The sequence below is a fragment of the Sapajus apella genome, unplaced genomic scaffold (assembly GCF_009761245.1).
Source record: "Sapajus apella isolate SASKATOON/1434 unplaced genomic scaffold, GSC_monkey_1.0 scaffold206, whole genome shotgun sequence".
Lineage (NCBI taxonomy): Eukaryota > Metazoa > Chordata > Mammalia > Primates > Cebidae > Sapajus > Sapajus apella.
This window is the reverse complement of record NW_022437146.1, coordinates 249,613-271,964: the sequence shown is the minus strand read 5'-3', so window position 1 is coordinate 271,964 and position 22,352 is coordinate 249,613. Positions and strand designations below refer to the sequence as shown.

Here is a 22,352-nt window from a genome sequence, read left to right as displayed (position 1 = left end):
CCGGCTGCCTGGTTACTGCAGGCACTGTCCGTTTATTGTCATGCGTTGTCTGGGCACTGTCTGTTGGCATACTGTCTCTCATTTTTTTTTTTTTTTCTGATAACTACTGTGCAAAAGTTGGAAAAAAAATTAACGTTACCTACAACCTTAGCCACACACACACCCCAGGAAATAATGCTGGTGTCACAGAATTCTAACGATGTACTGTAATTTTGTAACCTTGCTTCTCCACAGCATGTTGTCACTTCAAACTCAAGTTCTTGCTGATGGAACTGCATAAGGGTCCGTGCCGTTCTTCAGAACACTGATTTCCATTTATTCCTGGTATACTTGAGGGGACACTAGGGCATGAATAATAAATCACCTGGGTGAAGGGATTCCTTTCTTGGGGTTGCAGTAATTAATTGCCAGGTTTCTTTCCACGGTTTTGCATTTGACGGTTCTCCCCGCACCCGTCAGGATTGGGTGTTTCTTTAACGGGATGGTTTCTGCTGTTAAAAGTGTTAGCCAGGTCCTGTAGCTCACGCCTGCAATCTCAGCACTTTGGAAGGCCGAGGCGGGTGGATCACCTGAGGTCAGGAGTTAGAGACCAACATGGAGAAACCCCATCTCTGCTAAAAATACAAAAATTAGCTGGGTGTGGTGGCGGCCACCCGTAATCCCAGCTACTCGGGAGGCTGAGGCAGGAGAATCGCTTGAACCCGGAGGGCAGAGACTGCAATGAACCGAGATCATGCCACTACACTCCAGCCTGGGCGACAGAGCAAGCGAGACTCTCTCTCAAAAAAAATAAAAGTGTCGGCTCGCTTTTTTTTTTCCTGATAAATACTGCGCAAAAGTTGGAAAATAAAACATTTTTTAAAATGAAAATTACAACCCTAGCCACAGAGATTTGCAGGTAATTAAAAAATTTTTTGTATTTCTTTTTCCAACAAGGCTACAAGCCTAGCCACGAAGGGTTGCCGGGTGAGTGACGGGCTGTAGGGCGCCCAAGCCCTCCACCGGGTCGGCCTGGGGCACTCCCGGGGCACCGGCTTCGCGCCTCCGCCGCCCTCTCCGGGAAGCGTGGGTCTGGTGAGCCCCTCCGTCTCAAAGGTTAACTTCGTTACTGGCTAAATGCGCTGCCGCGCGTACCAAGCCGGCCCGAGCCGGGCAGGGCGGCCCCTCAGCCCCGCTCCGCATTGTGCGGTAGCCCACAGAACAGGGAAGCGGAGGCCCTGCTGTCTCAACTCCAGTCTCCCAAGGCCGGAAGCCGCTGCCTTAGGAGGACGCGTGCACTGCCCTGGTCAGACGACAGGTCTGCGAGCAAGCAACACGCACCCACAGGGATCCAAAACTCCTGAGATCCAGAAGGGCCCAGACGACCAGCGAGAGGCGCGGAAGGATAGAGGGGACCCAGTGCGCAGAGGCGGGGCTGCGGCCGGCCGAGCGAAGAGCGTACGCGCATGCGAGGCGGCGCAGGGGACTGGAGAAACCCGAGCGCGTACGTGGGGCGGGGCCGCGACTGGCCAAGCGCCGAATGCGCGCGCGCGCGGCGGCCCACTACACAGGCCAGAATGGCGCCGCCTCAGCATTTTCGGGTGCTACGCTGCTGCAGCTGCCGCCTCTTCCAAGCTCACCAGGTCTGGCGCGTGCCAGCCCCTTCCTCCTCCTCCCGCGCGGGCACAGCGGATGGGGAGTGGTGGGGCCGTGGGTGCTGTCTCGAATGGCTCCGGGATGCACCTGGGCCCGAAGGAGTGCAGGGACCGCTGAGGGCGGGTCTCGTTGGGGTCGCGCCTGCATAATGTAGTTCTGGGCTTTTTGTTTGGTTCTTGTAGAAACCAGAGGTAATGTTCCGGCAGAGGTGGCTTCTCGTGACTTGTAGCAGGTAGTGGGAGAACCCGGTTGAGGATAGCATCTTTTACCCAGAGCCTAGCCTGCGAAGTGGCCCTGCTCAGTTTCAGTGTGAGGGGGAGGACAGGTCTTAAAGCCGAGCCGCGCCGGGGCGGCGTCCCTGCTCTACACCTCGGCACCCTCTCGATCGCCCTGCGCCTTTCCCGCCGTACTTTTCCGCGGTGCCAGGGACTTGATGCCTGCTCGCCGACTCATAAACCACGGGCTCCGAAGTCTTAAAAGATGATAATCTGTTTCTAGAATATATTTGCCTCCCTAACTTTCAACATGCCAGATAGAGGATGCCACTGAACCTTTTCTGTATTGTACCGTGTCGTCCTGCTTGATACCACTTAACACTGCAGTCAGCGTATCCGCTTTTGATAGTCCCTCCTTCCTAGTTATGGCTGATCTGCTGTGCCCTGGGAAAGAATAGCATCAGACCTCTTTAAGATGTATGTCAAAAAGTCAGCAAGATGCTGAGTATGTGTTTATAAGCTTGCATTTAATGCTGAGCGTTTGTAAGGGTTATTTTAAGGGCTCAGAAACTTTTTACTTATTTTCATTTGGGGGCTGCGTCCTAAGAGTTGCGAATAAAGAGATCATTTGCGTTTTAAAATTATTACATGTCTAATGTCTCATGCTCATTTTCCTTTTCTAAAAACAAATTTTCCATTTATTTTTATTTCCTTGTTTCCCTGTTTCACAAGTCCAAGCTCACCAGTGTTCTTTCTTTTTTTATTTATTTTGAGACAGGATCTCGCTTTGTCGCCCAGGTTGGAATGCAGTGGTGCAATCGCAGCTCGCTGCAACCTGCACCTCCAGGGCTCTAGCCTCAACCTGCACCTCAACCTGCACCACCTCAGCCTCCCATGTGGCTGGTACTACACGTGCAGGCCACTTCCCCAGCTAATTTTTGTATTTTTTTTTTAGAGATGGAGTTTTGCCGTGTTACCTGGGCTGGTCAGGAACTCCAGGCTCAAGTGCTCTATCCGCCTTGGCTCCCAAAGTGCTGGGACTACAGGCGTGAGCCAGTGCTCCTGACCCTCATGGTCATTTTCAACCCTATGAAATATGAGTTGGTTGGCCCCAGTGGCTCAGGCCTGTAATCCCAGGACTTTGTGAAGCCCAATAGGGCAGATCACTTAAGCCCAGAAGTTCCAGACCAGCCTGGGCAACGTAGTGAGACCTTGCCTCTACTAAAATTCAAAATAAAATAGCTAGGTGTGGTGGTGCGTGCATCTGTAGTCCTAGGTACACAGGGGTGCTGAGGTGGGAGGGACACTGAGGCAGGAGAATGACTTCAGTCCAAGAGGCAGAGGTTACAGTGAGCTGTATTCGTACCATTGCACTACAGCCTCGGCGACAGAGCCAGACCTGTCTCAAAAACAAAGAAAAAAATGACTTGAAACCAAAGAGGACATTGGCCATTTTAATTGCAAGTAAAATACCAATTTAACACATTTAACTTCAACAACCTTTGAATTAGGCATCATTCCGATCTTACAGACATGAGAATTCTGAAATCCAAAGAAGTCATGTCGTTTCTCCATCTAATAAGTGGCAAAACCATGCTATCTCTCAGGAGTTACCAGAATTAATTCCTTTACCAGTTACTGTGGGTCCTAAACTTTTTAAAATGCTTTTCATACTTGCTTACATACCCAATGGAAAATTCAGTTTTATTGGTGTTTTAAGGTAGAAGCTGGGAAATAAATGCTAAGCCATACGATATACCCACTTCAATTTTTGGTAGATGCTCATTGTTCTCCTTAGAATCCTTTTGGCTACTTCCCCCCAAAACCTCATGATTTTGTTTTAGGATCATATTAATCATATTAATTTTAATGAATCAATCTAGACATCTTGGTGATGTTAAACATGATTGATTATGTTTCTTCAAGTAACCTTGGCATCCCTTGGTAACATTTTATTTGTTGCTGTTATCAGTGGACTCTTTATCCATTATCTCTTCTAACTAGATGTCTGCTCATACAAAAGCTATATTAAATTTTGAAGATATCTTAATTTTGTACCTAACCACTATGTTAGATTGTCTGGTTTTTGTGGCTTTTCATTTCATTCTGTTGGCTTTTCAGATAAAAAACTATATCAGGTTGCAGCCGGGCAAGGTGGCTCATACATTTAATTGCAGCACTTTGGCAGACCAAGGTGGGTGGGTTATTTGAGGTCAGGAGTTCCAGAACAGCCTGACCAACATGGTGAAACCCTGTCTCTACTAAAACTACACAGTTATCTGGGCATAGTGGCACACACCTGTAATCCCAGCTACTTGGGATGCTGAAGCAGGAGAATTGCTTGAACCTGGGAGGTGGAGATGGCAGTGAGCTGAGATTGCACCATGGCACTCTAGCACAGGCAACAAGAGTGAAACTCCATCCCCAAAAAAAATTATATCAGATATTATATCTATAAATAATGATAGGGTTTTCCCTTCCTTTCCAATTTTTATACCACTTACAACTTTACTAATTCCATTAGATAGTACATCCAGAAAAAAATAGTAAATAATAGTGGGCAACTCTGGCTTGTTCATGTTCTTGACTTCCATGGGAATGCTGGTAGAGATTCTTCAGCATTAGAGCTGGGTTTACGGCATTTTATCATGTTAAGAGAGAACACATCTAGTCAGGTTTAACAAGAATTGAAAATAAATTGTGAAATTTATTTTTTAGACCCACAGGTGGTAGAGTTTCATCTTGGGTTTCTGGGTTTTTTTTGTTTTGGTTTAGTTTGGTTTGGCTTTGAGAAACAGGCTCTTGCTGTGCTACCCGGGCTGGCCTCAAACTCCTGGACTCAAGCAGTTTTGGTCTCCCTAGTCACTGAGACTACAGGCTTAAGCCACTGCACCCAGCCCAACTTGATGATGTTTCCCAGCACCAACCCAGACTTGTTAAATAGTCTGTTGTTTTCTTACTCTTTTTCAAAATTATTTTATTATTATTATTTTTTGGTGCTGTGACTCGAATTCGAACTCTTTTCTCACTCTTAAAGTGCCTCCAAGCCGGGCGCGGTGGCTCAAGCCTGTAATCCTAGCACTTTGGGAGGCCGAGGCGGGTGGATCACGAGGTCAAGAGATCGAGACCATCCTGGTCAACACGGTGAAACCCCGTCTCTACTAAAACTACAAAAAATTAGCTGGGCATGGTGGCACGTGCCTGTAATCCCAGCTACTCAGGAGGCTGAGGCAGGAGAATTGCCTGAACCCAGGAGGCGGAGGTTGCGGTGAGCCGAGATCGCGCCATTGCACTCCAGCCTGGGTAACATGAGTGAAACTCCGTCTCAAAAAAAAAAAATAAATAAAAATAAAGTGCCTCCTTTATGATTATGATATGCTAAATTTTTACACATATGTCGGTTTGTTTCTGGACTCTTTTTCTATCAATTTTTTTTTTTTTTGAGATGGAGTTTCGCTCTTGTTACCCAGGCTGGAGTGCAATGGCGCGATCTCGGCTCACCGCAACCTCCGTCTCCTGGGTTCAGGCAATTCTCCTGCCTCAGCCTCCTGAGTCGCTGGGATTACAGGCACGCGCCACCATGCCCAGCTAATTTTTTGTATTTTTAGTAGAGACGGGGTTTCACCATGTTGACCAGGATGGTTTCGATCTCTTGACCTTGTGATCCACCCGCCTCGGCCTCCCAAAGTGCTGGGATTACAGGCTTGAGCCACCACGCCCGGCCTTATCAATTTTTTAAATTTTTTCAGGTCAGGCATGGTAGCTCATGCCTGTAATCCCAGCACTGTGGGAGGCCAAGATAGGTGGATCACTTGAGGTCAGGAGTTTGAGACCAGCCTGGCCAACATAGTAAAACCCCGTCTCTACTAAAAATATAAAAATTAGTTGGGCATGGTAACACACGCCCATAATCCCAGGTACTCGGGAGGCTGAGGCAGGAGAATAGCTTGTACCCAGGAGGCAGATGTTGCAGTGAGCCAGGATTGTGCCACTGCACTCCAGCCTGGGCCACAGAGTGAGACTGTCTCAAAAATAAATAAATAAATAAATAAATATTTCAGATCCAATTCCATTTAGTTTTAAATAATTATCTGAGTTGTATTTCTGAAATTTCATTGCAGGTAAAAAAAAATGTCAAGTGGACATGCAAAGCATGTGGAGAGAAGCAGTCCTTTTTGCGGGTGAGTCCTATGAAAGAGAAAGCAGGCGGGGCATATGCCTGCAGGGAGCCCTTCCAGGGAGTCCCAGCATGCCACAGCTGGGATCATCCTCTCTCACGCGAAGTTCACCAGACACAGAGCTCCTGCCCCTGAGCTTCCTGTTCCTTCAGGAAGTGAAATTGATGGAGCAGTGTCTGGAATGAATTTAATTATTCATTCAGCAAGTATTTGTTGAGTACAATCTGTGTGTCAAGCACAAGGGAAACAGTGGAAAGTAAGCCCATTGTCATTCTTGCCCTCACAGATGCACTTGTGTGGAAGGGGAAGAGAAATTAATACACACACGCATCTATATAATTTAAAACTTGACGGGGCCGGGCGCGGTGGCTCAAGCCTGTAATCCCAGCACTTTGGGAGGCCAAGGCACGAGGATCACGAGGTCAAGAGATCGAGACCATCCTGGTCAACATGGTGAAACCCCGTCTCTACTAAAAATACAAAAAATTAGCTGGGCATGGTGGCGCGTGCCTGTAATCCCAGCGACTCAGGAGGCTGGGGCAGGAGAATTGCCTGAACCCGGGAGGCGGAGGTTGCGGTGAGCCGAGATCGCGCTATTGCACTCCAGCCTGGGTAACAAGAGCGAAACTCCGTCTCAAAACAAACAAACAAACAAACAAAGAACTTGACGGAGCACAAGGAAAGCACTGGGGACTGTTAGAAGATGAGGAGGAATCAGACCAGCTAGGTGGAGGTGGGGGTGTGGGAAAGTGGGCTCAGGAAGTGGAGGCAGGCAGGGGCAGGCTGTAAATGCTCTTATCCAGCCTGCTGTTTGCACCTGACATTGAGCACATCTTTTCAGTCCATGCATATTGCCCCTCCTGAACTCTAAGGACCCCAGCTGCCCTGCATCCTTTGCCTTATTGAATTTTCTCTTTACCTGCTTCAGCCCCAGTGCTGCCTCTCCCTTCACCTCCCATCTTTCCTTCTACAGCCATGGTGCTTGCTTTCTGACCTTAAACCCAAATTTGCTCCCTCTTCAGGCCTTTGTGCTCACTATGGAGTTCCCCTCCCTCTTCTCATTATTCTATGAAAGTTATATATTCATGTATTTATGTGCAGATTGTCCATCTAAGACTGTAAGTTCAATGAGAACAGAAGCTTTTCCTTTTTTATTTACTGGTGTATCCTCAGCATCTAGCACAGTCCTTGGTGCTTGTTGAATGAGTAAGTAACCAGTCCAACCTTGTTGGGCATTTAGGTTGATTTTCCTTTCACTGTTATGCACAACTCTACAGTGAAACTTTCTATAAATACTTCTTTATTCACTTGATCAGCTGTTTACTGTTTACTTAGGACGAAGTACTAGAAGTTAAATTGCTGTTTTTGGGGAGTTTTTGTGAGACAGAGTCTCACTTTGTCACCAGGGTGGAGTGTAATGGTGTGATCTTGGCTCACAGCAACCTCCGCCTTCCAGGTTCAAGTGATTCTCCTGCCTCAGCCTCCTGATTAGCTGGGATTACATATGCACACTACCTCACCCAGCAAATTTGTTTTTTTTTTATTTTTAGTAGACAGAGGGTTTCACCATGTTGGCCAAGGCTGATCTTGAACTCCTGACCTCAAATGATCTGCCCGCCTCGGCCTCCCAAAGTGCTGGGATTATAGGTGTGAGCCACTGCGCCTGGCCTAAATTGCTGTTTTAAAGGATATCTTTTGATCAAGGTTCTTTTAGTTGCAGTAATAGACAAAAACACTTTATAATGTTGATGAGTGCCTTCACCTGATTTTTTTTTTTTAAAAAAGGGTAAAAAACACTTCAGAATGGGCTCAGCAAAGTAAAAAAATAAAAATAAAAATGTACTGGCAAGGTAATGAGATATCCTAGGGAATCCAAGGGGCAGAACTTCATTCCTGATCCCTTGAAGAACTAACCCCAAGAACTGAAAAGCTGCCAACAAGCCAGGTATCAGCTTTTCCTCCCTTCTCCTCCCCGTCACCCAGCTTCTCTCTATATCTTTGCTTGATTTTCTCTTCTCCTTCCCTTCTGTTTCTCCCCAGGCAATTCATAGTCACATTCTCTGCTCCAAGTGCATAGAATCTCATTCCAAGCCAAGTGGAAGAGCTGAGTCCCAATTATAAATTCCTAGGAGAAGTAATCTGGTTGGCCCAGGCTGGTTCGGATATCTACCTCTGGTCTAGTCAACTGGGATTGGGTCTCAGAAGACAGGGGCTGGCTTACTAGGTAGACACCCCGCATGGTGAGCATGGCTTGTTTGAGATGTATGTATTTCTACATTCTCCTTGAGGAAGCCTTCCTACTCCCCTTAGTGCCTCTGTGCTATGTGTGGTATATGGTATATGGCTGACTAGGCCACAGTAACAAACCCACACCAAAATTGTGGTGGCTTAATAAATAGACATTGTTTCTCTTGCTCTCATAACAGTCCTGGGAGTGCAGTAGTGGTGCAATCTCAGCTCACTGCAACCTCTGCCTCCCAGGTTCAAGTGATTCGCCTTGTCTCGTCCTCCCAAGTAGCTGGGACTACAGGCATACATCACCATGCCTGGCTAATTTTTTTGTATTTTTAGTAAAGATGGGGTTTCGAGATACGTTCGTCAGTTTGCTCCTTTTTGCCTGTGGATGCTGCCGAGGAAGCATCGTTAAAGTCTCTCTTCTCCCTCCAATCATGTCTAAGTCAGAGTCTCCTAAAGAGCCGGAACAGCTGAGGAAGCTCTTCATTGGAGGGCTGAGCTTTGAAACAACCGATGAGAGCTTGAGGAGCCATTTTGAGCAATGGGGAACACTCACAGACTGTGTGGTAATGAGAGATCCAAACACAAAGTGCTCCAGGGACTTCGGGTTCCTCACGTATGCAACTGTGGAGGAGGTGGATGCAGCCATGAATGCAAGGCCACACAAAATGGATGGAAGAGTTGTGGAACCAAAGAGGGCTGTCTCAAGAGATGATTCTCAAAGACCGGGTGCCCACTTAACTGTGAAAAAAATATTTGTTGGTGGCATTAAAGAAGACACTGAAGAACATCACCTAAGAGATTATTTTGAACAGTATGGAGAAATTGAAGTGATTGAAATCATGACTGACAGAGGCAGTGGCAAGAAAAGGGGCTTGGCCTTTATAATATTTGACGACCATGACTCCGTGGATAAGACTGTCATTCAGAAATACCATACTGTGAATGGCCACAACTGTGAGGTTAGGAAAGCCCTCTCAAAGCAAGAGCTAGTGCATCATCCAGCCAGAGGTTGAAGGGGTTCTGGAAACTTTGGTGGTGGTTGTGGAGCTGGTTTCAGTGCAACTTTGGTCATGGAGGAAACTTCAGTGATCTTGGTGGCTTTGGTGGCAGCCATGGTGGTGGTGGATATGGTGGCAGTGAGGATGGCTATAATGAATTTGGTAATGATGGAAACAATTTTGGAGGTGGCAGAAGCTACAATGATTTTGGCAATTACAACAATCAGTCTTCAGATTTTGGACCCATGAAGGGAGGAAACTTTGGAGGCAGGAGCTCTGGCCCCTGTGGTGGTGGCAGCTAATAATTTGCCAAACCACGAAACCAAGGTGGCTATGGCGGTTCCAGTAGCAGCAGTAGCTATGGCAGTGGCAGAAGATTTTAATTAGGAAACAAAGCTTAGCAGGAGAGGAAAGCCAGAGAAGTGACAGGGAAGCTACAGGTTACAACAGATTTGTGAACTCAGCCAAGCACAGTGGTGGCAGGGCCTAGCCGCTACAAAGAAGACATGATTTAGACGAATACTCATGTGTATGGGCAAAAAACTCGAGGACTGTATTTGTGACTAATTGTATAACAGGTTATTTTAGTTTCTGTTCTGTGGAAAGTGTAAAGCATTCCAACAAAAGGTTTTAATGTAGATTTTTTTTCTTTTTTTCTTTTTTTTTTTTTTTTGCACCCGTGCTGTTGATTGCTAAATGTAATAGTTTGATTGTGATGCTGAATAAATGTCTTAAAAAAAAAATGGGGTTTCACCATATTGGCCAGGCTGGTCTCAAACTTCTGACCTTGTGATACACCTGCCTTCGGCATCCCAAAGTGCTAGGATTACAGGCGTGAGCTACTGCGCCCGGCCCCTGAGCTTCTTTTATTCCCTGAGGCTCATTTGTAGCTGCTTCTAGCCACTGAGAAGGGCAAGTGAGTGCGTGGAGGAGCTACCAGGAGGCTTTGAGGGTCAGGCTGGGAAACAAGTGACACTACCATGAAAAGAGCCTGGTTTTGTGGCCACCCTGACCACACACACACTGGAAAATGAAGTCTAGTTTTGTGCCCACATCGGGAAGAATGCTCTTCACTATCCAGCCAGCAGTCTCTGCCCTATGGAAGAGCACACTGCTACTGGTTATGCCAGCCTGGTCTTTTGCAACTTTGCCATCTCCTCCTCCAGTTACTCTTTTCTCTTCTCACTTGAATGTGCTCCAAACAGGACTACACTCCCTACCTATCCATTAAAATTGCTTGTGTCTGAGTCAGCGGTGGTCTCTATGTTGCTAAAAACAATGATTAGTTCTCAGTTCTCACTTGACTTACTAGCTGCAGGCACTGGGTGTCTACAGGAATTCTGTGTCCACGGGACATCAAGAATGCTCCTGCCAGTGGGGTGTTGAGGAGCAGTGGACATGTATAGTGTATGTGTCTGATCACAGATGTGCTCTATTGTCCCATCGGACTTCACTTACAAAACACAGGTTCAAAGATCAGATTATTAAGAATTTCAAGACAGCAATAGCAGAGCAGATCTCATACCCGGGAAGCTGATTCTGCCTATGGTAGGACCCATACTCTCAAATATTGTCTCTTACCATCTTCCCCTTAGACCACTCAGCTCCAGCCATGCTGGCCTCTTCACTGTTTCTGCAAAATGCCAGGCTTAGGGTCTTCATGCTCATTTTCAGATCATTGCTTCTGCTGGAATTCTTCCCCCAGACATCCATGTGGCTTGCTTCTTCATATCTTCCTGTTTGGACTCAAACATTACCTTTTTAGAGATCCATTCTTTGACCATTTTGAACACCTTATGTAAAACTGTAGACTCTTATGTAAGGCCTCTTTCCTGGTCTCATCTTCCTTAGGAGCACTTATTAGCATCTGATAGGTTACATGCCTCACTTGTTTATTTCCTATCTCTTCTTACTTGAATGTGAGTTCCATGATGACAGGAAGTCTTGTCCACTCCTGTATTATCTACCTCTAGATGAGGCCTGGCACATAGATGGTAGTCAATAAATATTTATTGGATGAATTTGTGACTGCTAAGTGGAAAAAAATGTATTTTATTTTGTATTCCTTTGATTATCAGTGAGAATAAGTATCATTTATTTTTTAGCAGTATGTTATATAATATGGCAATATGTGTTACTTCTCTTGTGACGTTTTTATTCATGTTCACTAACCATTTCGTGTAGGGCTTTGGGTTGAGTTTGGCTTCATTAGGTAGAGTTCAGGGTGCTTGTGGGACAGCCAGATAGACCTAAACTGTTAGTTCTGGAGACTGCTGGTTTGTAAATCATTCTAGAGATAGCAGTCAGTCAGTCAGGATTCCTGCATGATGCCTTAGGGGTCTTTGGGCCTTACAGAATATAGCTTTGTCCTCCCTGAGGTGCATCTCAAATGGATCTGTTTTCTCAGCATTCTGCCAACACTTTTTAAATTTTATATATTTTTTTGTTCTCTCAGGCTTATGGTGAAGGTTCTGGTGCTGACTGTAGACGGCATGTCCAAAAATTAAATCTGCTACAGGGACAAGTTTCAGAGTTGCCACTCAGGTACAGTTGTTTGAGAAGAGTGTGATTGTCTTGGCCTGTTTTAATCTTGACTGGATAATAGAAGTACACAGTGGAGAAGTCCCTTAGACTTCCATGTCTTGCAATATGGCAGTCAAACACCCTGAGCAATTTTTGCATTGAAAATACTAAAAATGCTAGCTATTTTAAATGCACTGATACGCTGACAAGAAAGTAAGTAACTCTCAGAGGTCAAAAATGAAAACGAAGCTGGTCTGATGGTAGTGGGCTATCAGAATTTATTAATATTAGTGTCACTAAAGTTGGTATAACTCTCCACTGCTAAATTTAACTGGCATTTAAAAAAAAAAAAAAAAAAAGCCTAAAGCCAGAGAGGAAGCACCTGAGCTCCTCGGGTGATTGAAGCCTAGTGCTCTGGAGCTTCCATTTAGATGGCTGAGAGGGGTGCAGGAGACAGAAGACAACACCTACAGCCTGGTCAGCATGGGAAGGCCAGTAGGACACCTCCATACAAAACTGAGCCTCCAGAAGACTATACCCTCAGTGTACAAATGAACTAGACCCACTCTGCAACAGGTAGCTTGCCTGTATTGACTTTGGCAATGGCTGAAGAGGGGGAGATATCTCTTAAGATTTTGGAAATACCAGGAAGCTGTTGCATGGTTTTTCATCCTTTTACATACTCTGTGTGAAAAGCCTCAAGCTGAATATATCTTTCATTTGTCCCAGGAAGCAGAGGTAAATGCAGCTTCTCTCTGCAGCAATATATCTTCAACCCAGGCCTTAAAGAATTCCCACAGAAAAAGTTCCAAGTAGCATATACTTAAGAGTTTAAAATCATTTAACATTCAAGGAAATATGTCACCATGAGCAAAAGATAGCAGAACAACAGTCAGAAAAGTCAGACCCATAAAGACTTCAGAATACATAATATTGCATGTTTAATATATTTGATTTAAAAAGGGGGTGATCCCAGCACTTTGGGAGGCCAAGGTGGGCGGATCACGAAGTCAGGAGTTCAAGACCAGACTGGCCAACATGGTGAAACCCCGTCTCTACTAAAAAATACAAAAATTAGCTGGGCATTGTGGCTCATGCCTGTAATCCCAGCTACTTGGGAGGCTGAGGTAGGAGAATTGCTTGAACTGGGACCCGGGAGGTAGAGGTTGCAGTGAGCTGACATTGCACCACTGCACTCCAGCCTGGGTTACAGAGTGGGACTCCATCTAAAAAAAAAAAAAAAAAAAGGTAGAGAGTGATAAGATGAGGGACTTCAAAAAATAGGTATATTTGAGAGCTTGTTATGGAGGTTTCTAGGAGGGGAGTGCAGCTACTCATATACCCATGACCGAAGACCAGTCCTCCACTATCAGGGATGGTTGTTTTCTTTGACCAAGCACACAGCGTCAGGAGGGATGCACATGGAGCTGTGAGGGAGTAATGAGACACTGCCTAGCCAGCCAGATCAGTGAATCAACCTTGATGATTGATGAGGTGACAGATGTCACAGCCAGATCACCCTCACATTAAAAAAAAAAATAGGTGTATTTGAAAAAGAACCAAAAAGAGGCCGGGTGCAGTGTTTCACACCTGTAATCCCAGCACTTTGGGAGGCGAAGCCAGGTGGATCACTTGAGGTCAGGAGTTCAAGACCAGCCTGGCCAACATGGTGAAACCCCATCTCTACTAAAAATACAAAAGTTAGTTGGGTGTGGTGTCACATACCTGTAATCCCAGCTGCTCAGGAGGCTGAGGCATAAGAATCACTTGAGTGTGGGAGGTGGAAGTTGTAGAGAGCCAACCTCCACCTCCCAGGCTCAAGTGAGGCCTGGGTTGAAAATGTATTGCTCCAGAGAGAAGCTGCAACAGAGTGAGACTCTGTCTTAAAAGAGTTTGCTGAACTTAAAAGTATAATCATTGAAATTAAAAGTTCAGGCTGGGCACAGTAGCTCATGCTTATAATCCTAGCACTTTGGGAGACTGAGGCAGGAGGATCACTTGAGGTCAGGAGTTTAATACCAGCCTGGCCAACATGGTGAAACCCGATCTCTACTAAAAATACAAAAACTAGCTGGAAATCACTTGAACCCAGAAGGCGGAGGTTATAGTGAGCCAAGATCACACCACTGCACACCAGCCTGGGTGACAGAGTGAGACTCTGTCTCAAAAAAAAGAAATTAAAAACTCAGTGACAGGTTAAACAGATTAAATGCAGCTTAAAAGAGAATTCGTGAAATGGAAGATAAATCTAAAGAAATTATTCACAATGCAGCCAGGTGTGTTGTCTCATACCTGTAATCCCAGTACTTTGGGAGGCCAAGGCAGGTGGATCACAAGGTCAGGAGATCGAGATCATCCTGGCCAACATGGTGAAACCCTATCTCTACTAAAAATAAAAAAAAAATTAGCTGGGCATGGTGGCACGCACCTGTAGTCCCAGCTACTCAGGAGGCTGAGGCAGGTGAATAGCTTGAACCCAAGAGGCAAAGCTTGCAGTGAGCCCAAGATCACACCACTGCACTCCAGCCTGGGCGACAGAGCAAGATTCCGTCTCAAAAAAAAAAAGAAAGAAAGAAATTATTCACAATGCCACACAGAAAAATGGAAAAGTAGAAAATATGAGGAAAAGTTGAGAGACACGGAGGTTACAGAGAAGAGTTCTAGCAAGAGAAAATTAAGAGAATGAGGCAAAAGCAATAATTGAAGAGATAAGAGCACAGCATTTTCCAGAATCAAGGGCTTAACATTTTTAGATTCAGGAAACAACAGTAAATCCCATACTGGATAAAACCATGATTGTGTATGTAGAAAATCCTAATGAATCTATAAAAAAAGCTACTAGAACTAATATTTTAGCAAGATCACAAGGATACAAGGTCAACATGCAAAATTAAATTGTATTTCTAGCCGGGCGCGGTGGCTCAAGCCTGTAATCCCAGCACTCTGGGAGGCCGAGGCGGGTGGATCACGAGGTCAAGAGATCGAGACCATCCTGGTCAACATGGTGAAACCCCGTCTCTACTAAAAATACAAAAAATTAGCTGGGCATGGTGGCACATGCCTGTAATCCCAGCGACTCAGGAGGTTGAGGCAGGAGAATTGCCTGAACCCGGGAGGCGGAGGTTGCGGTGAGCCGAGATCGCGCCATTGCACTCCAGCCTGGGTAACAAGAGTGAAACTCCGTCTCAAAAAAAAAAAAAAAAAATTGTATTTCTATACACATGCAGTGGACAATTGGAAAATGATTTTTAAAATCAAATACCTGCTGGATATGTACTTCACACTTGTAATCCCAGCACTTTGGGAGGCCGAGGTGGGTAGATCCCTTGAGCCCAGGAGTTTGGGACCAGCCTGGGCAGGATGGCAAAACCCTCTCTACAAAAAGAAAAATATTTATCCAGATGTAGTGGTGTGTGCCTGTGGTCCCAGCTACTCAGGAGGCTGAGGTGGGAGCATCACCTGAGCCCAGGCAGGTTGAGGCTTCATCTTATCTTCATTGTCATTGATTCCATCTTCCAGCAATTTTGCAACCTCCACCTCCCGGGTTCAAACAATTCTCCTGCCTTATCATCCTGAGTAGCTGGGATTATAGGCATGCACCACCATGTTTGCCAGACTTTTCTCTATCTCCTGACCTCAGGTGATCCACCCACCTCAGCCTCCCAAAGTGGTAGGATTACAAGCATGAGCCCAGCCCCTGGTCATTTTTCAAAGGGCATATGTATGGTCTTCCCCAAAGGTCTCTAGAAGAAACTGTCAGTGCCAGTGAAGAAGAAAACATGGGCCATCAGCAGGCTGGGAATGTGAAGCAGCAGGTAAGCATCAGGCCCACCTGCCCCAGGCTGGCTCTGTGTCAGGGAAGGGATGAATGCACAGATGTATCCAGTAGTCATTTGTATAGCAAATGTGTGTTGATGCCATCCAATGACAGGCACTTGGCCTAAAGCTATGGGGAACACAAAAATAAATAAACCTGTACCTTTGTAAGGATGGAGATAGCCATGTGTACCAATCATTACCATACCCTGCAAAAGACTCTCCTCTGCTTGGAGAGCTCCTTCTGAAGGTAGCTCAAATATCACCTTGTACTGCTTCCACTTTGCTTCCACATCACCCTGGGCATACCTCTGAGAGGGAAATAATGGGGTAAAACACCTGGGTTTCCATCTTTCTTTGTTACAGACTGTAAGCTGGTTTTTGTTTTTTTTGTTTTTGTTTTTGCTTTGAAACAAGGTTTCACTCTGTCACCCAGGCTAGAATGCAGTGGCATGATCATGGTTCCCTGCAGCATTGACTTCCTGGACTCAAGTGATCCTCCTACCCTCAGGCTCCTTAGGAACTGGGACTACAAGTATGCCCTACCACACCCGGCTATTTTTTTTTTTTTTTATAGAGGCAGAATCTCCCTATGTTGCCTAGGCGGGTCTTGAACTCCTGGGCTCAAGCCGTCTTCCTGCTTTGGCTCCCAAAGTGCTGGGATTACAGGAATGAGCCATTGCACCTAGCCAGATTCACACTTTGTTATAAGCAGATGAAGATGCTCTTCTGGTACTTTTGTCTGTGCTTCCAATTTGGTTCACTTACAGACTGAATTTTATATCATTCTCATCAGAAATACTTTTTTGCATCCTAGTTTTCAGTTATATCATTCTTCTTTGTTGCTGTATGGTTTTCAGTGATTTTCATTTATTATTTATTATTTTATTATTATTTTTTAAGACAGGGTCTCCCTCTGTCACCCAGGCTGGAGTGCAGAGGCATGATCACTGCTCACTGGGGCCCCGATGTCTCAAAAAAACAAAAGTATTTACAGAATGTAGTAGATGTACTAGTATTGATTACTTTATTATGTGGCATTTAGGTTGTTTCCACACTTCTGCCTGCCTGCTTTCTTCCTTTCCTTTCCTTTTCCCTTTCCTTTTTCCTTTCCTTTCCTTTCCCTCTCTTTCCAAATTCTTTCATGTGACGCAGAGTCTCGCTGTGTCCTCCAAGCTGGAGTACAGTGGCATGATCTCGGCTCACTGCAATCTCTGTTTCCCGGGTTCAAGAAATTCTCCTGCCTCAGCCTCCCAAGTAGCTGGGATTACAGGCGCCCACCACCATGCCTAACTAATTTTTGTATTTTTAGTAGAGATGGGGTTTCACCATGTTGCCCAGGCTGGTCTCGAATCCTGACTTCAGGTGATCTACCCGCCTTAGCCTCCCAAAGAGCTAGGATTACAAGTGTGAGCCACTATGCCCAGCCATGTTTCCACACTTCTGCTTTTATAAATAACATTTGCTATTGTTTATAAGACTGGGACTGGCATTGCTGCCTTCTCTTTTTGTGTGGAATCTCTGGGCCAAGGAGCATAGACATTCATGAGATTCTTGGCGGGCTGTGCCCTGCCACCTACCCAAGGCCTGTCCCAGCGAGCAGTATCCTGCCAGCATCATAGGGTATTGGTGTCCATCACCTTCCAGCCAATGCCTTTCCTAGAATGGAGGTAGGCATGATTCCTGAGATCCTAAGGCCTAAGAGTTGGACTAGGGGTTTTCGATAAAACTGCCTGCTTTCCAGTACTGAGAATCAGCTTTTTTCTCAATCTGGTAGGAAAAATCACAGCCCTCAGGGAGTCGCTGGCTGAAGTATCTAGAAAAGGACTCCCAAGAACTGGAGCTGGAAGGAGGAGGAGTGTGCTTCAGCAAACAGCCTTCATCCAAAATTGAGGAGCCAGGCCCCCACTTCAGTCAAGACCTGCCTAGAAAAAGGTACCAAGTGTATCTCTGGTCCAGACCTGGCCCAGAGCCTATGCTGCCCCGGCAGCGGGGGTACCAGTGAGCCACTGTGAGCATCAGCCAAGCTGGAGAAACCTAGGTGGTAAGTGCTAGCACATCGGAAAATGGGTAGCTGCTGCCACTGCCAGCCCCTCAGCCCACCTGGGCATTGGGCACTGTTGGTGCAGAGGCAAGAGCTGGGCAGGATACCAGCATGCATACCCTTTATGATGCCGACTTACTTCGGAACATCTCAGACTGTACTGACCTCAGGGAAGTGGCCAGAGTAGCTGACAGGCCTAACAGCTTTTAGCACAGAGGAGCAGAGACCTCAGACTTGTGGAAGGTCTCTTCTGCTTCGGGCATTTCAGTGAGTTTTTTGGAGACTGCCTTAGGCTAAAGTTCTAGGGTGGCTTTTAGAGGGCAGGTGCTTTCAGGAGGTAGATTCTGCTTTCAAATGAGAACTTTCAGCCAGGCACAGTGGCTCACACCTGAAATCCTAGCACTTTGGGAGACCAAGGCAGGAGGATCATTTGAGCCCATGAGTTTGAGACAAGTCTGGCAACATAGGGAGACCCTATCTGTACAACAAATTTTTTTTTTTTTTTTTTTTTCGAGACGGAGTTTCACTCTTGTTACCCAGGCTGGAGTGCAATGGTGCGATCTCGGCTCACCACAACCTCCGCCTCCTGGGTTCAGGCAATTCTCCTGCCTCAACCTCCTGAGTAGCTGGGATTACAGGCACGCGCCACCATGCCCAGCTAATGTTTTGTATTTTTAGTAGAGATGGGGTTTCACCATGTTGACCAGGATGGTCTCGATCTCTTGACCTCGTGATCCACCCGCCTTGGCCTCCCAAAGTGCTGGGATTACAGGCTTGAGCCACTGCGCCTGGCACAACAAATTTTTAAAACAAATTCATGGGGCATAGTGGTGCATGCCTGTGGTCCCAGCTACTTGGAAGGCTGAGGCAACAGGATCACCTGAGCCCAGGAGGTCAAGGCTGCAGTGAGCCATGATTGTGCCATTGCACTCCAGCCAGTGAGACTCTGACTAAAATAAAACAAACAAAACTTTCTAGCAACTGGGAGCTAGGAAGCAGGGGAGTGGGGCCTGGGTGGTGGCTGGGCAGGCTGAGCAGCTGCCTGGGAAGCTGTAGGGACGAGCAGGCTGCCACCCAGGCTTGTGGGCCATGTGATCGTTGAGTCAGGCTTGGGGTACCACTGAAGGGTAGCACAGGAGTACTGACAGTGCTATCCTGCCAGGAAGTGGAGCCAGAGTACCATCCAGCCTCCATGCAGCCTTGGCATCCAGGACTCCGATGGCTCTGAGGTCGCCTGGGAACCCCAGAAGGTCAGTGACACGGAACAGTTTCTTTCTGGTCCTATTGACCACTGAGTATGTGTGGGATAATTTTGTCTTTTGTCACAGTTGACTAAGTATATGATTCTTACCCACAGAAAGCCCATCTTCCCACTTGGGTTTCTTGTGTTTTCTGTCTGAAGCCAACTCCTTCATCGGGTCTATACCCGCTTTTCCCTCTCATGCCTCTTGTCTCCCATGAGGGTAACTCAAGACCAAAGGACATTGTGACACCTTGGAGCAACAAAGGTTGGCCAGCAGGGGTTTTCTAGGTCAGGGCCATTGTCTTATTCTGCATGGAGCACAGGGACCTTTGTCCAGGCAGGAGTAGTCAGTGGGCCCGCCCTGAATCCTGGGAGATGCTTCCTTCCACACTCGCATTTCCCCAGGTGTGGACTCTCATATGTGAGGCACTCTTCACTTAGGGTGTTATCTTGTTCTTTTTTGTTTTCTGAAACAGGGTCTCACTCTGTCTCCCCAGGCTAGAGTGTAGTGGCACAATCATAGCTCACTGAAGCCTCAACTTCCCAGGCTCAAGTGATCCTACTGCCTCAGTCCCCCAAGTAGCTGGGACTTCAGATGTGCACCACCACGCTGGCTCTTTATAAAAAAAATGTTTCGTAGAGGCCAGGCACAGTGGCTCACGCCTATAATCCTTGCACTTTGGGAGACCCAAAGCAGGTGGATCACTTGAGGTGAGGAGTTTGAAACCAGCCTAGCCAACATGGTGAAACCCCATCTCTACTAAAAATAATTAGCTGGGCATGATGTTGTGTACCTGTAATCCCAGTTACTCGAGAGGCTGAGGCAGGACAATCACTTCAACCTGGGAGGCAGAGGTTGCAGTGAGCCGAGATCACACCACTGCAGCACTCCAGGCTGGGTGACAGAAAAAAAAAAAAATTGTAGAGACATGGTCTCACTATGTCGTCCAGGCTCATCTCAAACTCCTGTGCTCAAGCAGTCTTCCCACTTCCCAAAGTGCTGGGATTACAGGTGTGAGCCACTGCACCTGGCCCAGTAGTCTTGTTCTTTAAGCTTCCAATCCAGCAGGACCCACCGCATATCCAGTGCTACAGAGTGCAGGGTTTGCTCGGCCTGTCACAGGAGCCAGGGCACAAGTAAGGGCACTGCAGTTGGGAGTCCACTGGGCTTCAGTCACTGCCCCCACCCCCATGTCAGCCAAGGTCAGACTTGGCTGGCCTCACACCATGCACTAGAGCACTGGCTCATGGCAAGAGGCAGAGTTCAAACCTTATTTCTGCCAACTAGTTTTGTGATCATGGGTTAAGTATGTGGCCGTGAATCTCCAAATCCCAGAAGAATGATCACAGAGTCCACTACATGTCAGTCCCTAGGCTGCACGTTTTAATGGTATCATTGTGTTTTATGCTCTATCAAGCCTGTTGCCTTGTTTTAAAGGTGAGGAACTGAGGCTTGCAGTTTTTGTGCGGTCACAGCAAGTTCAGTAGCAAAGCCAACATCAAGTGTCAGTCAGGGCCACAGAGCCTCTTCCATACTGCCTGGGTGGCAGTGCAGCAGGGACCCACTCTTATCATTGCTTTCACATCTCTTTGTAAGCAATACAACTCATCTTTTTTTTTGAGACGGAGTCTCTGTTGCTCAAGCTGGAGTCCAATGGCATGATCTTGGCTCACTGCAACCTCTGCCTCCTGAGTTCAGGTGATTCTCCTGCATCACCCTCCCAAGTAGCTGTTATTACAGGTGCATGCCACCATGTCTGGCTAATTTTTAGTAGAGATTTAGTATTTTTAGTAGAGATAGGGTTTCACCATGTTGGCTAGGTTGGTCTTGAACTCCTGGCCTCAAGTGATGTGCCTGCCTTGGCCTCCCAAAGTGCTGAGATTCAGGCATGAGCCACTGCTCTCAGCCTACAACCTAACTTTCTTTTTTTTTTTGAGACAGAGTCTTGCTCTGTTGCCCAGGCTGGAGTGTAATGTTACAATCTCAGCTCACTGCAACCTCCGCCTCCTAGGTTCAAATGATTCTGCCTCAGCCTCCCAAGTAGCTGAGATTACAGGCACATGCCATCACACCTGGCTAATTTTTATATTCTTATTTGAGATAGGGTTTTGCCATGTTGGCCAGGTTGGTCTCGAACTCCTGGTCTCAAGTGATCCACCTGCTTTGACCTCCCAAAGTGTTAGGATTACAGGCATGAGCCACCATACCCAGCCTACACCCCAACTTTCAGTGCATCTTTGGTTCCTGGGGTGAGCGAAGCCAGGCCCCAGCACCAAGGTCCTATCCCACAGGGAGCTTAGTGCTGCCACCTCTGCAGCTGCAGAACCTGGCAGGCTCTGGAGAGCCAATCCCAGGTGGGAGGTGGTAGGATGGAGCCAGCCCACCCCTTTCCAGACGTCTCTATGCCCTCTCTGCTCACACCTCCTTTTTAGGTACCATTGACTTGATTCTAAGATTGCCAGGAAATGGATCACTTGATGACATGAAAATGTCTTGTTTTTGGAAGGCCTGGTCATGCACTTTAGCAGAAAATTTGGGGTGACGTAGAAGGGATTTATTTTCTTTGTCTTGCTAACCCTCAAAATCAAAGCCTGTCCTCAGCCTGATAGATTCCAGCAGAAAGTGTCAGAACCATAGGCCCAGCCAAGACCCAGGCATGGCAGGTGATTTTGCTGGGCCCTGTCATTTTTACTACAAATGGAGGGCATGGCCATCTTCTCTTTCAGGGACAGGCTGGTCTGACATGGAAGGTGAAACAAGGCGGCAGCCCCTGCCTCCGGGAGAACAATGCAGAGTGCAGCATCAGGGAGCTGAGGGGTCCTGGGCAGGTTACAGCTACATCCTCTAAATGGGCGCAATTTGTCCTGTCACCTAGAAACAGTTCACATGTGGACAGAGAGCAGCCAAGGCCTCTGCAGAGGAACCACAGGCCAGCTGGGCCAGCACAGGCTAAGCAAGGGGCCCCCATGGCACAGACTTCAAGGGAAGGCCTCAGCAGGCCCACAGCTGCTGCCCAGCTTCCTCAAGCCACACACACCCTCACATCTGGGCCTGAGAGGCCCTGCAGGAAGACCTCAGGGGACACAAGGACTTGTCAGGCAGAGGGTGGGCCCTTGGTCCAAGAGGCACAGAATCCCCAACCCACACGACTATGTGACCTCTTTACAACCGGGGAAGACTTTGATGATGATCTGTGATCTGAGACTGGCAGGTTATTGAGATACACTTGTTAGGAGGGACAGGGTTCCCCTAAGGCGCTTTTAAACATACTGTGTAAGAATCACCAACAATAAAGTTACTGTCAAACAGATCATTTCTCTCTATGCAAATGTCATTGGTTAAAGTGCTGAAACCATTTAGATTGTTAACAAATATAATAGGATAGCCACAAAGAGATCTTACTGGTGGTTTGGAAATGAGAGATACAGTGGTGAAGAGACCAGGAAGCAGCTCTCAGTGAT

At 46.8% G+C, this 22,352-nt stretch overlaps 1 protein-coding gene across 9 annotated transcripts; it reads left to right on the top strand.

Annotated features, from left to right (window-relative positions):
- Positions 1-838: 838 nt before the first annotated feature.
- On the top strand, positions 839-22,201 carry MRNIP (MRN complex interacting protein). Of its 9 annotated transcripts, none has more exons than XM_032270248.1 (8): positions 1,475-1,622; positions 5,972-6,031; positions 6,133-6,210; positions 11,718-11,808; positions 15,527-15,602; positions 17,381-17,538; positions 18,810-18,897; positions 21,618-22,201. In XM_032270248.1, the coding sequence occupies exons 1-8, from the start codon at positions 1,520-1,522 to the stop codon at positions 22,086-22,088; spliced, it is 1,125 nt and encodes a 374-aa protein (XP_032126139.1). In that variant the 5' UTR covers positions 1,475-1,519; the 3' UTR covers positions 22,089-22,201. The 9 variants fall into 9 exon arrangements, with proteins under 9 accessions (XP_032126135.1, XP_032126134.1, XP_032126136.1 ...); XM_032270246.1 differs by lacking the exon at positions 6,133-6,210 and adding an exon at positions 8,069-8,252 and having other exon boundaries at positions 1,546-1,622; positions 11,720-11,808; XM_032270243.1 differs by lacking the exons at positions 6,133-6,210; positions 21,618-22,201 and adding an exon at positions 19,005-19,468 and having other exon boundaries at positions 944-1,622; positions 11,720-11,808.
- Positions 22,202-22,352: the final 151 nt, after the last annotated feature.

What these genes read in the sequence shown, in the direction of transcription:
- MRNIP (XM_032270248.1), top strand. Translation starts at nt 1,520, where the DNA reads ATGCGCGCGCGCGCGGCGGCCCACTACACAGGCCAGAATGGCGCCGCC. An exon ending in CAAGACCTGCCTAGAAAAAG is followed by an intron (nt 17,539 to 18,809) that starts GTACCAAGTGTA and finishes CTATCCTGCCAG; the next exon opens with GAAGTGGAGCCAGAGTACCA. An exon ending in TCGCCTGGGAACCCCAGAAG is followed by an intron (nt 18,898 to 21,617) that starts GTCAGTGACACG and finishes CTTCTCTTTCAG; the next exon opens with GGACAGGCTGGTCTGACATG.